The sequence below is a fragment of the Pezoporus flaviventris genome, unplaced genomic scaffold (assembly GCF_033815535.1).
Source record: "Pezoporus flaviventris isolate CSIRO_AGI_PZ_B2104156 unplaced genomic scaffold, CSIRO_AGI_Pfla_v1 ptg000026l, whole genome shotgun sequence".
Taxonomy (NCBI): domain Eukaryota; kingdom Metazoa; phylum Chordata; class Aves; order Psittaciformes; family Psittacidae; genus Pezoporus; species Pezoporus flaviventris.
In genome coordinates this window covers 926,641-943,628 of record NW_026892574.1, presented here as the reverse complement: position 1 = coordinate 943,628, position 16,988 = coordinate 926,641, and the positions used below count along the sequence as shown (strand labels likewise).

General features: G+C 47.9%; 2 protein-coding genes across 3 annotated transcripts in view; one reads left to right on the top strand and one right to left on the bottom strand.

Moving 5' to 3' along the window:
- MAPKAPK3 (MAPK activated protein kinase 3) overlaps positions 1-16,988 on the top strand; it is a 114,325-nt gene that overhangs the window by 40,625 nt on the left and 56,712 nt on the right. The window lies entirely within an intron of this gene.
- CISH (cytokine inducible SH2 containing protein) lies at positions 6,730-15,332 on the bottom strand. Its single transcript, XM_061458283.1, has 3 exons — positions 14,605-15,332; positions 10,260-10,486; positions 6,730-9,745 (listed from the first exon to the last, which is right to left on the bottom strand). The coding sequence occupies exons 1-3, from the start codon at positions 14,649-14,651 to the stop codon at positions 9,243-9,245; spliced, it is 777 nt and encodes a 258-aa protein (XP_061314267.1). The 5' UTR covers positions 14,652-15,332; the 3' UTR covers positions 6,730-9,242.

The following is a 16,988-nucleotide window of genomic DNA, read 5'->3' as shown; positions in this document are numbered from 1 at the left end:
CAAGCATAAGAAGAGAATGCTTCCTTTGGCTCATAGGAAAAGGATTGTCCTTGGTTTAAGAAGCAGTTTGACAGATGTATTTCTCTTCCATCAACTAATTCCTCTAAGATAAGCTGAGACAAAGGAGGTGATTTTGAGAGTAATAATAGGCCCAAAGGAAAATACAAAATAAGCATACAAAATCCTGCTTGTTGCCTCCTGCAAATGGGATAAGAAGTAGAAACAAGATAAGATATTTATTTTTATTATTAGTCAATAACCATATGTGTAGCAGGGGTTATCTGTTGTTGTAAAGTGGACCATCTCCTCCTGAACTCGCCTCTCTTCCCATCCAAGACTGAGCGGAGCATTTCCCCTTCCAGTAGCTGTGATGGACCCTCCCTTCGAAACCATGATTTATATGAAGAAGTAATACCAACATGATGTTCAGTGCATATTTTGTGTCAAAACCTGCTTACACACTTCGATGTTAGGAAACAACAGAAGCCAGCATGTGGCATTTTTATGTACTACACAAGTCCGTGTCACTCTGACTTGACGCTAGCGTGAGTTACTTTGATTTCAGCTGCGTGCCTGGTTTGTGCTGGTTTGTGTATAAAAGGCTCATCTTTTCACACAGGACGGGCTGCCTTGTACAGCCAGGCAGCAGAGAGCTAAGGGATGCAAAAAATAATAGTCTCCAGGGACCTCCTGCACATGGCACATCTGAGGGACCCACGTACTAGGGACTATGGGGATCTGGACTCCTCCCTACCCAGCACACAGACTGGCAAGGCACAGTGGAAGTCTTACCCTAACCCAGAGCCAAGCTAGAAGGTTATAAGCAGCCTGGGGGTGCACGAGGGTGTCAGGTAGAAGATGATGTGGATGAAGAGAGATGGAGTGAATCAAGTAGGAGTGGTGTACCAGGCCTGGCTGTGTCACCTGGGGGATCCACATTGAAAGCAGAAAGTGCAGTTCTTCACTTTGTAACAGTATCAGAGTCTTCTGTAGCAGTGTTTTCCCCTTCACCCTAATGACCAAACTCTTATCTCCCAGCTAGTTTTCAGTATCCTGAGGCACTGAGGTTGTTCTGTTTGCACACTCTTGCTTGGAACTGCTGTTTGTGAATACCCCTGAGCCAGTACATTAACTCCACTCCTAAGGGTTCGATCAGCAAGAAGAGGTTTTGCATGCCAAAGGGAAGCCTTTAATCTCCTATATTCTTGGAGATAAAAGAGTACTGGAGAGTCACTGTGTTGGCCCCACACGGGGACTGCTCGCCCCCAGCCGATTTTTGCCTTGCAGTGTATTTTTACATGGGTTTCCCAAAATGTTGCCCAGCACCTTCCAGCCAAGATGACTTCCATAAGACAGAACTGGGGGAAGGGACGTAAAGAGGGGTAAATTGCAAAGTATCTCAGAAGAAAGTAAGGAGTATTCCAAATCCAAAGGCTTAGAAGAGAAGACGGTTATTTTCAAAGAGAGTTACATAGACTTCCCAAAAAGTCCCCTGGCAATAATATTAGGTCATGATTTAGGCTTTTTCAGATTCACGTTTGTATCTTAACAGCACCTTTTATTACTACTTCACACTTTCAGACAAGTGCAAACACATAGCATGTGCACTGTGGAACATGTTTCTGCAACATATTTACAGTCCTGGAGGTAGTGTTTTGAACTCTGCCTCTGCAGCGTTTGGCAGTGACTGCAATGACACTTGCATGATGGGAAGAGTCGTTGCCAAGTTGGGTAACTCCTGACAAGTATAAACGCAGCTCTGCCTTCTGTAAACTGCATTTCAAACTGTTCCAGGGAAGAGACACTCCTGACATTAAAGGCTATGCAGTCTCTCTGATCAGCTATTAAATCTCTCTGCTGGTTTGCATTGAGCGAGGCCATAAAGAACAAGCAGCAAGGGACAGTTGGGTGGGAAGAGTGTCCCAGGAACTTTGTACTGGGTCTTGCTGTCTCTTTGTCACAAATACAACCCAGATGTGTGGGTTTTAGGAGTTCTTACTGGGAGCTCTGTCTAAGCCAACATGAAACAAGTTGCCTGAGCTCCGTCCAGGTTTGTCTGTTTGGTTTTCCACGGGCTAATGCTTACGTCTCCAGGTGGCATTGCAAATGTTCTGACAGGCATATTAGAGGTGAATTCAAGGGAAGCCAGAACTTAACTGTACAACGCATGATGAGCTTTCCTTTTGCTTTTAAGGAAGAAATGTCCAGGCTATGGTGTGTGCATGTTGGTGGGGCAGTGCGTAAAGGAAGGCTCTAGGTAAGCTGCACTTCAGTGTTTATTTTCTTGTAATGGCAAATTCATGTCAGAATTACATCAGGGGTAAAATCCTTGTCTGTAAACCTAGGCCTATGAAATGGACCGAATTCTGCCCTGGCGTGAATGAATTCCCATCACACTCAATGGGAAGTGAATGGGATGCAGCCCATTTTGGTTTTCAGTTTTCCTCAGCAGGGCTGTTTCTGTAAGAGCAGCACTTCTCCAACGGCCGTGATTGGAAAAGGTGCAGCGTATCTTCTAGATGAAGGCAATCACACGGGGGAGTCACACAGGCTGCCAGGCTGGAGGCCAAGAAGCTCGTGTCCGGGCTGAGCTCTGCCAGTGAGTTTTGGTTGACCAACTCTTCCTTTGTCCTTCCCTCTGGCAGATTTATAGTGCAGGGTTTTGAGACATACCAACTCTCTGATTATATGTTTGAACAATCTAATGTGCAGTAGCCACTATTATTTCAAGCCTTCATTGTCACTGCAGTTATACAGGGGTACATTAGAGCAAATGCCTTTCCTGCCTTGATAGTGCTCTTAAAATAGCTAGTCATACAAAGCCTGACATTGTATACATATTTGCAACTCAAATCTGAGCTGCTGCAGAGTGCAGTTACGCTGTATTTAATGGCATTCAGGAGAAAAACCTTGCCAGTGAGGGCTGGGGAAGAGGAGCAAAAGGGTGAGAGTAGTTCCTGTCCACAAAGGGAAACCCCTCTCTGCAAATCTAGGTTGGTGCATCGGATGGGAGCAGATCTGAGTGGATGCTTTCCTTTGCTGGGGCAGGCTGCTTTCTACAGGGTTGGTCTCTTCTGTATTTAAATCATTCAAATGATGACTTTGCCAGAATGCAAGACCAGCTTTATGTGGAGCTGCCCTGTGGGCAGCAAGCCCAATAACCTGCCTCCAGCTGTGACCACGATCACTGCCTCAGGAAATTGCAAGGACTAAGCCACAAATGATTTGCAGTAAAATCTCCTTTTTCATCAAGTCTCATCTTTAGTGAATATTAGCTAAATTTATGAAGATTTGTCGCATTCCCTCCCCTTTCCCAATCTAAAAAGCCCTCTACATTATCATGTTAAGATTGTTATTATGTAAAATCCCAATTATATTTTACTTACTTTTCATAGTTTCTTTTCGAAGGTTAATGCCCAAGCTAACAGTGAAGCTGTTAAAACAATCTCTCTTCCATCTGGCCTACCTCCTGCCTACCAGTAGCCTTTTCCTCCGAACAAAGTAATCCTTCTTAAGGTGAAAAAACAAAACCAAAACAACTTAGTTCTCGCTAAAATTTGGAAGAGAATGTTTGTGGGCACTCATCAGTCTATGTGACGTGAATATGGAAAAGACTCTCATTTTATTCCTAGCCTCACTTTGTCACTGTTCTTGAAACCTGGTTTTTGATGTATAGCGAAGGTGGTGATTGCTGTCTGATTGATGTTGCAGCATTATGCCTGCTCCCAAGGGCCACTTGTGTTACTTGTTTGGGTAGGGTGTAGCAGAAGCCACGGGCTGCTTGTGTTTCTCAGGAAGCAGAAGTGAAACATGGCAGTGGGGTTCACACGAGGCAGCGTTAGCCTCCAGATAAAGCCGTGCCTCCCTGTGTGCACATTCCCTGGCACGCCGGCACCCGTGATTGTAAAAACCAGAAATAGGCAGCCCTGGGTGTGGGCAGAAAATAGGCACGTCTCAAAAGGAATGAGTCGGAGTCTGAACGTGTTACCAACGCGCTTAGCAACTGCAAAGCCCTCTCTTTGCTATTGCGCTGTTAGGCAATACTGGCAGGACTGGCTTCCCTTGTACTCCCTCTTTCAAATTCAGTGGTACGTTGCTGTGAACAGAAAAAGGCAAAAGGATGAATGTTTCTGCCCAAGGATAAGGCAGATCTCTTTAAATAATATCTTATTTTTACCTTGGGCTGGTTTGTTTCATGTAGAGCTGCCTAGTCTGGTGGGTTTAGCTTTCATTTTCTCCTGTGAATGATAGTTGGGGTTCACTGAATGAGATATGAATGTTGTTGACAGTGCTGTAGCAACTGAGTTGGAAGATGTTACTTGTCATCCCAAGTTGCTCTGGCACCTCTTTACTGGATATTGCTTCACCATGGGCTCCACACCTTGGGACTGCTGCTGAGTTCATGGGTGGGGAAGAGGACAGTGCATTTCCATGAGGATTGCAAGTGCTTCAGCAGTCAGCAGGGAGAGGCAGGAAGGGACCGTGATAACTTGTGGCAGATTTGAACGTGAGGTCCAGCAGAGCAGAAGAACCATGCATGCAGTGTCCAGTTAATTCTGATTTTCATTTTCTTAATTCCTTAGGTAGCATGCTAAACTGACAATGGGGTTTGGACTACAAATGCCATGGAGCAGGTAGATAGCTGGCAACAACACCTGACCATGTCTGTCGTAAGAGAATTAAATACACTCTGCTGATTCACTTCACTTCTTGCTGGTTCATCTGGCTTCGGCTAAGGGAAGTTATTAACTTGAGAGGATGTGGGGAAAGGAGTAAGATTTCAGGAAGTTGGAGAGGATAGGAACATGTGCACATAAACGGGTTATTTTTCCCTTGCCTGTGTTGCCGTTTCAGAAAGCTGAGTATTTAAGACAGAAAATGCTACCATATGTGCCTGACAAGCTGCAGGGTATTTGTGCTGTGGCGGTGAGCCATGGCAGCATGGTTTCAGTCATGGACTGGGATTCCTATTCCCAATCCTGTCAGTCTGATTTTCATCCGCTCTCGGGGGGGGCTCCACGTCCAAATGTCTGTCTGTAGTCAGAAACTGCAAAGCAGGAGAGAATCCAACCAAATCATATGCATGGGCTCAGCAGACTATGCAGGTGTCACGGGGAGAGGTGTGGCAGCTCTCCTTCAGTGATGATAAAGGTCAGTCTACAACTCCCCGCATGCTCCTGCTTCCGGAGATATGGAACTCTACTGTAAGAATCAGCTGAGCCTGCACGGAGGTTTAGCGTGGGAGCTTGCAGAACATGAGCCTGTTTGCTTTAACAAAATGTGCTGAAGATGCAGGAGTGGGAGTCGTTAAGATAACAGCGATGCAGTAAAGCCGCGTGTGACTGCAGTTATGTGTTGGCTTGACTCATGCCAATTGATTCTGCCTTCAGCCTGTAGAGAGGAGCAGCAGGGTTTCATGTGTGTAGCTGGGGGGAGAGTTTAGCCCAACTACATTAAGAAATCACTTAATAATGCATCAGAAATGCTGCATCTTTCTTTGCAGTATTTTCCAGGGTTTTCGAAGTTCCCCTTCAAAGATGGATGCAGCTTTTCCTTCCTTTTGTCTTCGTTTTTGCACTGACTCTATTGTGTTTTGTTTGTACCCTGTCTAGCTTGCTTCCCGCGTTTCCCCTGAACCCAAGAGGGATGTGACTGTTTTTGTTTAACAACTGAAACTTGAGCAGATTATTCCATCGCCAACATGTCCTGGTTGGTGTGCAATGGAAATTACCCATAAGCTCACTTTGATGAGGTTGTGGAAACAATGTTCACTACTGAATGCCTGCCCCGTGATTGGCATAGGAAGGACAGCACATGCTTTAGGAACACCTTAAAGCAGGTTTTTGAACTTTGAAGCCAGGGGATTCAGAAAGGGAGAATGACAGAGAGGAAGTAGTGGAAATGTTTTGGTTTTGTGAGCTTATTTTGGTGTTTCCAGTGGTTTAGAGCGTGCCATGATTTGCGTTGGGCAGGATGGGGGCACTGTGGCAGGAGGATCTCTCCTGGGAAGTGAGTGCAAAGGGGGCCCAGTGGAGTCATGGGCCAGGAGCAGGGTTGTCTCAGGGTATTCCCTGTGTTTTACAGAGGTGGGAGGGATGAGGTGGTCTCTGATACCATAGGGCAGATCCAGCTCCCAGTGGTTTCCCCAGCTGTGTGTCTGGTGCAGGAGGTGATGAGGAAGGGAAGGGGTGCTGGGCCGGACTGCATATATGAGGAGACTGAGGCCCAGCAGCAGCACATGAGGAAAAGCTGATGCTGTGTCTGCCACCCAAGGTATGGTCTGCCCCTTATGGCCTCGATTTTCAACCATGAGCAGAGTTGTAGGGCCAACTTGAAGCCTGCTCTGAACAAGTTGCCAAACTTCCAGTCACGTTCCGTCTCTTTTCCCCTAGATTGTAGTGGTTTTCTGTGGCACACAGAAGCAAGGCCAAAACCATTGCTGTGTTTTGCTCCACCATTAAAGAATGTTCCTTCAACCCATACTCACTTGGGACTTGTGGTCTGCCGCTGCTCATCTGTGTGTGGCAGAAACCAGGCCCACGCTGATGATGATGCTGGTGTTAACTCCCCCAGTACCTGAAGGGCTTTTCTTTTTGTTAAAGGTTTTTGTGTCTTGTTGAAACACACAAAAAAAAATGGTCAAGAGTTTGCCCAGTCTTTCTGGGCAGGATTCCTGTGAGTAGGAAATGAATCCGTCCATTTGGACGTTACCAAGACTTTTACATTGAGTGGCTTCAAAATATCTTTAAAATGTTTATTTAAAATCCAAATCCAATGATTTTTAACAAACTGTCTCAAGATAGAAGAAACTGAGGTTTTGGAGTAACTGTATTGTTTATTCTTGGTATTGCAGTAGCACCTAGAGAACCCTATTGTGCTAGATGCGGAACAAACATACAACAGAGATGGTCCCTGCCCATGTGAGCTTACAGCCTTCAGCTCAGCCTCTGCATCGTCCTGCTGGGGGTGGAACAGGCAGTCAATTCTCTTCTCATGCTTCTCCCATTCTAGCTGGGCTCTCCTGGGGCAGTGTGGTCAAACCTGCAAGCTCAATTTCCTCCTTACCCCAACAGAGAACAGATTGAATAGGAGGCAAGTCTCAGAGCTGAACAACTCGCCCTTTCTCAAACTGATTGCTGTAGATACAAGCCTGTGGCTGAGCCATGTGGGCTTCCTGAGATCACTGCTGCTCCTTCAAGAGCTGTGGTTCCCTTGTTCCCAGTGTCCTCAGGCAGACAGAGGTGTTAGGATAAAAGGAAGCCTTTTCAGTGGTTTATGGTTTATATCATTAAGAAACCAAACCAAAACACTTTCTTGTTGTCTCCTAAGTTTTCATTCTCATTTGGTACCTTCCCACGGTTACTGCCATATGGGGTAAGGGGGAAGGATGTAATAAAAAGCAAATCTGACATCACACATGCACGCTGTCAATCATCAAAGTATCAAAACCAAAGCTTGCAAGAGCACAAACTTATATAAATGTGGTGAAAAAAACCAAGGACAGTGACTGAGCACATCAGGCCATCTTGTCCCTTTGGGCAGCTTTAAGATAGGATGAAAAAACCTCACCCGTTTTTTGAGCTTGTCTCCTGGGTCACTATCCCATCCTTTTCCACCTCCTCTTCCAGCCCTCAGGTGTAGCTGGGGTTTGTCTATTCTAATTTACAGAGAGCCTCAGAGAGACAGTCCCATTGGTTCAAGCATGGTCAAGTTACAGGGTCTTAGAGGCAAAAGAAGCTGAAAAATAATTGCTACAGACCTTTTCTGTTCCCTTCTGTGCTCTCACTTGATGGTGTGGACTGGCTCCTACAGGCTGGGAAGGCGTGGGATCAAGCAAGTTAACAGGAGGGGGCAGCTCCTGTCTATGCTTAGTTTGGGGCAGACCCCATCTGCTGTTTGTCCCTCCTACCCCCCAAAGAGCAAGGGAAAGCCATTGTGCTTCGTTTGCAGGGGTGTGAGAAGTAAACCCAAAGCAAAGAATCCAGTGAAGGATATCCAACATGCAGGTCAGAGAAAGGGAGAGGAGAGGTCTGGACCTAGGCAAACAGCAACGCTGAACTGTGATTTCCAGTGTGTGCTAGAGCCTTGCTCTGATTGAAGCTGCGTGCTTCCTGCATAATGCTGGCAGAGGCGGAGCAACTGCAGTCTGGCGTTGTGTTAGCAGAGGGGAAGGACAGCTCTTTCTGCTGAGGTGCTTCTAACTTGGAACCCCCCCCAAATAAATAAATAAATATCCTGAAGCTCTGTGTGTGTCACTGGTGCAGCTCAGCAGAGCTGTCTCTGAACCCCCCCACTTGCTTGCGAGGCAAGGGTAATGGCAGGAAACAGCACTTCCAAAACACAGGCCACATGCAGAGTGCTCTGAAACCAGCCTGCAAATAAGAAAGTTGGGGGTCTGATTACTTGTGTCTAAATGTTTTGTCATGGACATGAGAAGATGGAAGGCAAAAAAAAATGGGATGAGCGCTCCCTGGCTCAAGCTCAGTATTGAGAATCTCTGCTAAGAGCTGTCAAAGAAGAAGGGCTTCCTTGGCAAAGTCTCTTGTCCACAACCTATGATGCAGAATGCATCTCTGGGAGCTACCAGTGTGCTTTGAGGTTATGATACCCAGTCCCTTGGAGCTAAGGAAGGGGAAATAAAAAGTACTCTTTACCTCTGCAGAGGTGGGTCTGAGTCCCACATACCCCAGAAGTCTGGGGGAACTTGAATGGACTCCTGTGACCTGTTACAGGGACAGGTTCAAACAGGTACTATTTGAATGCGAATCCAAATTCCCACAGATTTCTGGCTGTCATTTGGCTGGGGGACTTTCTTCTATCTGTAATTCCACAAAAGAAAAAGAAACAAAAAATAATAAAGTAAAAGGTGCTTTTAAAATACTACGAGGAGAGAAACTGCCATGGAAATAAATAGTGAAAATAACAATGTTAACATTGCCGGTGTCACAGCAGCTCTGAAATTCAAGTAGTGTGACCATGCCTACAGCACTTTCTCACAGCCGCTGTCGGCACGGCCTGAGGTTCAGAGCTCGGATTTGTGTCCCATTGTTCACTGAAACAACCAACTCCTCCCTGGCGCTGGAATGGATACAGAAAGAAAGGGAGAGGAAAGATTGATGCAGTCTCTGCTGATAATCAGGTCTTTACTGTGCCCACCTGATGTCGTGCTTCAGCGGGACAAAGACACAAAGTTCTCTTATTTCTGTCCCTGTCTGTCATGCCTGAGATGTAACGGCCATGCTTCAGAGTTGGAAAGGGTATTGCTTCAAATAGTCCCCCATCCGCCGGGGCAGAGGGAGCTGGTCCACGTCGGCTGTAGCCTTGTTAATCCGCAGCCGGCAGAGGTGCTGGAGACTGGGGATGTTGTCTTTGCGGCCGAGCGGCCGGATGAGTTTCAAGTGCACTGCAGCTGCTGCCATCTCTTTCTGCAGGGGAGGTAGAGGAGACGGAGGCGGGTAAGGAGCCTCGTTCTTGCTTTCTGTTGTGCAGGACATGACATAGTGCTGGATAAGACTGACCACATCTGGGAAGGCCAGGATGCGAGGTTTGGACAAGTAGTTGGAGTCTAGCCGGAACTTGCTGTCAGTGTATTCGATGCGCACGTTTGTGGGACCTCGGTTTGTCTTGACAGAGAGTGTGAACAGGTAGCTGGGGTGGGTGCTGTCCCGTACCAGGAAGGTGCCCTCAGGCATCTTTTGGAGATGCTGCTTAGCCTCACTGGCAGTGATAGATCCCCAGTACCAACCTGGAAAAGCATCCGAGAAAGAACTCGTTAGGCAAAGAATGTATTAAAGGACTGGCACTATACTTAGGGAAGCCTCAAAGCCAACTGAGCTCAGAACCTGGTAAGCAACCAAGCCCAGTTTCAGTAAGACCTTCAGAAATCGACCATCTCTTAGTTCTTAGGGTTCTTAGAACCCTTCGTTCTAAGGGTCTCATACCTATGCTTGTCATTGCCATGCTGGGGCTGGGGATGAGGATGACTACTCTTGCAGCTATTGCAGTTTGCAGAGAAAGAGAGACTTTTTTTGCAATTCTCCATCTTGACTCAGTTATAAAGGACAAAGCTTTTGCTTATAGTGATAATTACTTCAGGATACAAGTTTGCAGAGACTGAAAATACACTTGCTGCATCCACAAGCCAGCCATGGCTGTAACAGAGCCAGGTTCCTATCTGAAGTGGGATCACGAGATTGTTGCTGGAGCTCAGACTGCAGAGTTGGCGCCCTGCAGCCATGACTTTGTGAGCTGAACCTTACCAGACTCTCGAAGATAGGAGAAAGTTTTTGCAATACAGAGAAGGTCTTCTTCAGGGTCTCGGATCTGAGGTGGGTTGCTCTCTGGAACTGGGGCTGCAAAGGCAGGTGCAGACTCCTCCTGGAAGGCCATAACTGGGAGAGGCTGCATGATGGGCTCTGACAGTTCCACCACAAGGCCCCTGAGTGAGAGTCTCCTGATCTTTTCCTCCGCCAGCAAAGGATGAGGTCTGAAAGGAAGAGCATACTCTGCTATGTTTCCTTGCCTTGAAAGAGGTTGCAGCGTCTGTTCAGTGCATGCTGCATACATGTTATGTTAAGCAGGTCCTCAATATGAGAATGTTTCAAACAGAGAGGAAAGGGGGAGAAAATTACACAGCTAAAGATGAGCCTTTAGAAACAGAGAGAAAGAGTTGGCCTCTTCTGCCTTGTAAAAGGTGATCTATCTTGCAGTTTAGGTTGATTTTAAACCTGGTAATTTTAGATGTTGCCTTTTAGTGTGTAGTTTCAGAGGCAGTAAAGTTCACAGCATCATTACAGCTTCACTTGCACCACGACAATGCTGGAACATTTCTCTTTGTGCCACTGGGTTTGTTAGTCATCTACTGTAATATAATTAGAAGGAGAATAGCTTCAGGTTTGTTCTACCCGATTCCTGCTCGGGGTGACCTGATCCTAAATGTGTCTGTTAGAAATCAGGGGGAGCTGATCTTGTAGTAGAATAATGGGAGTTCTTGTTTTAGCTAAGCCTGTTCACCACACAATCCCTAGTGTTCAACTGCATGGCAGATCTCAGTGCAACTGTAATCCCTGCAGGATTACAGAGGGAAGAGGTGCTGCCATGACTGGGCTGCTATGAATATTAATCCCTCTGTGGCCTAGAGAGAGTGGCAGTGTAGCCATCCAGCATCTAAGTGCAGTTTCATAAAACCTGGAGCTCTCATGGGCCATAGGTGCTCCTTCTCTGCAGCAGCAGGATTCCTAAAGGAAAGCAGAGCTCCAGGGTGAGGGCAGATGCTGGGGGCCAGGGAAGTCTTCACCCCCAGGCAAGCTCCTGAACAAAACTATTAGTTTGTCTTTTCTCCTAGGCTGTTTGCCTCTGTGTGCCCTGTACTGCTGCATGCCTGTGTTGTGTCACCCACATGCACTCACTTGCTTGAGACATTCTTTCAGACACTTAACATAAGAGGGGTGAGTTTTCAGAGAGAATCAGAGTCCTCAATGTGAGACCATCACAGCACCACTGGAGCTGATGGTGATTGCAAAGGCAGCAGCCTCGTCCTCCCGTATCAGTGAGAAGTGGAAGGAGACTTCCCTTAAGCACTTCCCTTCTCATCTTTCTCCTTCTCTGTGCTTTATGTGAAGAGTGACACTTGAGGTACATACATAAATGTGTTGTCAACTGATGTGCACACTCCACCGTCCTGTGTATGGCTATTGCAGTACACAGCAAAATCCCACTAGTATTTAGAAAAGAACATTCTTTTTTCCCTATGTCAAATCACGTTTCAGAAGCAGGATATCTACTTGACGTTCATAGTATTTGATGTTCATTGCTTAGTATCTCTTAATGGGTAGGAAGCCAAAGCTAATAAAAGTGATTTGATTGCTGGCCCTTCTCCAGGCACCCTTGATCGCATGGACTGTTCTTTCAGTGCCTTTCACAGAACCGTAGTTCTGAAGAGACTTTTCTACCTGGATATTGCTGTTGGGAAACCTCTGAGCTCTCTTTTAAGTCCCACCTGAGTTACATTTGTAGGTGTTGAGGCCTGCATTCTCAAAGGTATTTGGTTATCTCCATCTTAATGTCATGGTCTTTGCAAGTGTCTGGCTGCTTGCCTTCCTGGAGGGAGGAGATTCCTGAGATTCTCCGCTTCCCCCCATTTTGAGCAGTAGAGGTCTATAAACCAGATCCTTCCCTGTACTGAACCTGATAGAACAGTTCGTGCTGTGCAAAGAGGGTCTGTTGGCAGAGCATTCTCCGTCAGGTGTGTTCTGATGCCAACTGTTCACTGAGCTGAAAAGGACAGTGATCAATGTTAAGTAAAATCAGTCTTGCACTGCTCACTGCCCATTAGCTCCCCAGAGCTTGGACACTGCAGTCCAAATTCCAAACCTCTCTGTACTTATTTTCCTCTTTGGTTTTGAACAGGAAGAAAACTTTTCTTGTTTTCCTAGCATGGAACTACGTTTTATATACACCTGCTTTTGAGAGGGCATTAGGAATTGGCTAAGAGCCTGGGAAGGAAGAGACAGCAAAGTTACGCAGGGAAACATACGCCTGATTCCCTCTGGAAAGGTGTTCATTTCAAGGGCTGAACCGGCTCACAGCTGAGTCCTCCGAAAGACATCAGCTGTGTGAATTTGTCAGTAGGTTTGTTTAATAGAGCCACTGTGGATCTCCGAAGCAGAGCCTGTGTGCTTGAGATGAGGTTTCCCACTGTGCTCCCTCGTTCTGCCACTTGAAGCTGAAGGAGCCCAGACCCTGTGTAGTGGAACAGGGAGGGGGGATTGGAAATTCTCATAGACCGGGAGGCAACAGCGTCTTAAACAACTTTGTGTGTGGGTTGAAGACAGAGGAGCTGCTGCTGTGACCAAACAGAGCAGCTCCGAGCACAAGAAAGGGAGAGTAGAGGGATCAGTGAGTAACAGCAGACTGCAAGTTTTAACAGAGATACATTTGCAAGAGGGTTAAGAAGAGTTTTCTGGGATAAGGACATGTTGAAAAAGGTACTGGCATGAAAAGTCAGCCCTTTCAGGGGCACAGTAAGTACTTGAAAATAAGGAGCGCCTGTATGAAAGAAAGTAGAGGGGAGATGTGGAGGATCAGGACTGAGCAAAGTGTTGGTACAACAACTGCCATGCAGAAGAAAACAAATGTACAAAATACAGCACGTGTAGCTGGTAGCCTGTGTGGAATCTGCAGAGAAACAGCAAATGAACTGCCTTGTGCTTTGGCAATTAGGGTTTCTACAGGCCATGGAAAGCCAAGAAAGTTTAAGAGAATCAGGTATGTCTGATAGCATTTAGTGTTAGCTTTGCAGTCCCTTTGCTGATAAGCTAAACTTTGTAACACAGTACAAATAGTACAAGAAAAAGTGTATTGAGCTGCTCTCCCTTCCATCAGCCACATCCCAAGACTCCCAAGAGAGCTCGGTCTGGATAGGAGAGAGAGAGCATGGAGCCAGGCTATATGAAATCCTATAGGATAGTGAAAACTGAGCAATAAGTGGTCATTAAAATAGATATTAAGAGGCAACCATCTACGTGTTGGGCTACATAACAAGTTCTTAGTGAGTGAAGGGAAACAGTAGCTCTGGAATGTTAACCCTGGAGAAAAGCTTCACATAAGGGTTTCACAAAGCCCAAGCTGAAACATGAATTCCCTTTGCCTATAGGGCTATGGGAACTGCAGTAGCAGACTGCAGATGCGGGTGAAAACAGTCCCACTTGAGTAGTAGGAAAGTGTTGGTAAGCATGAGCTCTGCCTATCTGTGGAACAGATCTGGGGGGAAATAGCAGAAAAATCCCCATGCTTTAGTCATTTAAAGCACACAAGGCAAACGCGTTGCCTCTGCGGAAAACCCGCATAGGCAATGCTGATGCTACAGCTCCGGCTGAAACAAATGCTGGCACCTTCCAAATAACACAGTGTGTGTAAAAATGCTGAGTGATCCCCGCAGGTCAAGTATTAACACATGTTGATGACTTTAGCTGGTCACAGAGACACTGGAGTGCCAGCACACTGATACCGGAGAAGGGACGTGGTCGTTACCTGTTCTACTGACCAAAAGTGGTGTAACCATACATGTGCCCCCCCACACCTTTCATGCATGGGTAGGTCTCTATGTATGTACCTACATTTAATCTTCACCCATAAAAGCAATTGGAAAATGAAATTAATGAGTTTAACACAAATACTGACTTAGAAATCGGCAAAACCATCTGAATTGTGGGGAAGTTTTTCCCTGTAAGCAGTTTGCTGCTGCCGGGACATGAGAGAAGCCCTACAGTCCTGGGTTGGTGTCCCCACTGGTGTTACACACGCCGCTGAACAACACACTCCAAGGTTTTCCTGATTTTTACTCCCCCCCCCCCCCGACTTTGAAAACCACGTAGCTTGGCAGCAGAGAGCAGGAATACTTCATGGTCCCATGATTTCAGCCGTGGAATGTAAAGAGTTGATACACAGGACACACAGAACTCAGCACTGAGCTAGTGTAAGCCATTACTGTTCCATTACAATCACACATGGCAACTCACACGAGCCGAAAAACTATCCCTGGGAATCTCACTAATTACAATTGTCAAACCACATCATTTAAAAGAAGGTTGCAGAGTCTCTTACCCCTGAACACAGAGGATCATGTCACTCCTGGACCAAGGGAAAAGCATTAAGTCTTCAAGGTGGTGGGAAATGCTTTCTCCTCTTCTCTCTTTTTGTCTCCTTTTTCTTTGCTTCCTTGCCGGAGCAAGCTAGTCCCAGCCTCTGGTTAGGGGCTCACAGTCAGAGAAGGCTGGAGAGCCCCAGCAAACGCCTTCCACTGAAGACACAGAAAAAGCCAAGCCGAAAGCGAATCGGGCTGTCCGAGAGGCTTCACAGCGCGTTCAGCAACTTCAGCCGGGAAGATGCGTTCCCTCTCGCTCTGTGCTTCAGAAAATGAAGTGTTCTTGTTCTGCTTTCCACAGAAAGACAACAACAACAAAAAAGTTTAAAAAAATACCCAGAGAAAAGGGAAATTACATGTGTGTAAAGCGGAACTAATCTTCCTTCAGAGCAATCCGGGAGAAAAAAGCATCCAGAGCGCTCTGAAATAGCAATAAATAGGTAGCAATAAATAAGGGTGCAGGGGGAGGAGAGCGGGAGCGCAGCGCCCTGCGTTGGCCCTGTCTGCCCCAGTGGAGAGGCTCGGCGGGGAGAAAAAGAGAAGGAGCCTCCTGGCTAATCTTTTGTGTGCCCCTTTTAATCTGTTCCAGGAAGCGAGGGGTTCCTGGAATCGCATTGTGTTCACATCACGCTGCCGGTGTCAGCCACGCGGGAAGCGGAGGGAGGGGAAGCAGAGAGTATAAATAGCGGTGTCCGTAACGGCCGCGGTGGGGCAGGGCAGGGCAGGGCGAGCTGCGGCCGTGCGGGACCGGGACCGGGACCCGGACCCGGACCGGGAGCGGGACCGGCGCCGCCGCGCGTGTTCGCGGAAACGCCTTTGATCCGTTTCCAAGAACTTTCCAGGAACGCGGGGCCGCCGCGGCGGGCTCTGCCAATGGGCGCCGCCGCCGCCGCCCGTCCGCCAATGAGCGCCGCCGCCGCCGCCCGCCCGCCAATGAGCGCCGCCGCTGTCTTCCCCGCCCGCCAATGGGCGGCGCCGCGCCTCCCGCCCACCGCATGCGCGGGAGCGCCGGGGTGGAGTGCCGTGGGGTGCGGCGGGTCCCGGCTTGGGCATCCGCTGTGTGTGCGCGGCCGTCGGCACGCCGAGCTCCCCGCAGTCCCCTTGCTCACACGCGTTTGTTTTTACCCCTCCCATGCGGGTTAACGCGTTTGTGCTGTTTCTGGGCTCATTGTCATTTTGTTCTGCCTGTTTCAGCACCCTCCCCGCGTGGCAGCATCCTCCCGCACCCGCAGCGCCTCCCTGGGTCATGGGAACGTTTGCGCAGTTGGGTGCTGAGGGAGGTGGTGGCTGTGGGGCTGAGAGCAGGGTCTGAGCCCCCCCTCCGGTAAGCAAGGGAGGTTGTCACACTGCGCACGGCGCTTTCATGCCTTGGTCATCCGGGAATCCCCTGTGGATTTGGATTTCAGACTCCTGGGAAAGGTTCGACCACCCCCACCAGTTTGTCCTGCGTTCATAGGTCATTGTCAAGTTAGAGCTGGGTAACCCAAGGGGAAGAATTTCAGTTGCTTATAGCCTTGTTGAGCCTCTCCAAATGCTTTATAACAGAAGCGTGATTGTTCTTTCCCTGCCATGGGGTGCCACCTCTTCACGTAGCAGGGAGCAGAGAGAGTGTGAGAGTGGAGTGCCTGTGACCTCCACTGAAGTAGATTGAATATTTAGAAATAGTAGTCATTGTGCTGTTCAGAACCAAAGTGGATGGGGTGGGAACAGAGGGGAAGGTGATGGCAAGCATAAGTGTCAGAGGATGCTCTCACAGGCCTGAGAGCAGGAAGCCTAAGTTCAGCTCCTTACTCAGCCTTTGGCTCCTGCTGTTTCCTTTAGCTGCTGTTTAGCCTTCTGCATGCTTCCATCTCTGTTCTTTACTACATCAGGGGCAGTGCTGTAACAAGGACTACTGCCAGTACCGAGCTGTACAAAGAGAGGTGCTGAGGGCCCTCTAAGAGCTGTCCAGTGGGATGGGAATGTCATCAAGCATGCCCCCCCCCCCACCAGTTTGCGTCTCAGCCTGAGGCTGACTTCAGCTCATGCTTCATCTGGATATGGGTAAATTCACAGGAGAGGTGAGGAGCTGGCAGAGGAATTTCAGTCCTCACCTGCCCTATGCAAGCACAACAGTCAAAAGATCGTTCAAAGGCGTAGTCCTGGCTCAGGGTTGCAGGGGGATGCCTGCATGGCGGTGCTCCTTCCTGTCTCAGTTCAGAGGGATTTAAAACCTTGTATTGGTGGTGCAGCAGCACAATGGATGTGAACAGAGCTATCTAGCCTAGAGAGTAGGAAGTGGGTGCTGCCTCCCGCAAGCTGTAGTTAACCTGCATGTTCAGGTGTTTCGTCCTCAGCCTTGGAG

What these genes read in the sequence shown, in the direction of transcription:
- CISH (XM_061458283.1), bottom strand. Translation starts at nt 14,651, where the DNA reads ATGCTTTTCCCTTGGTCCAGGAGTGACATGATCCTCTGTGTTCAGGG. An exon ending in ATGATCCTCTGTGTTCAGGG is followed by an intron (nt 10,487 to 14,604) that starts GTAAGAGACTCT and finishes TCTTCCTTTCAG; the next exon opens with ACCTCATCCTTTGCTGGCGG. An exon ending in CTCCTATCTTCGAGAGTCTG is followed by an intron (nt 9,746 to 10,259) that starts GTAAGGTTCAGC and finishes ATGCTTTTCCAG; the next exon opens with GTTGGTACTGGGGATCTATC.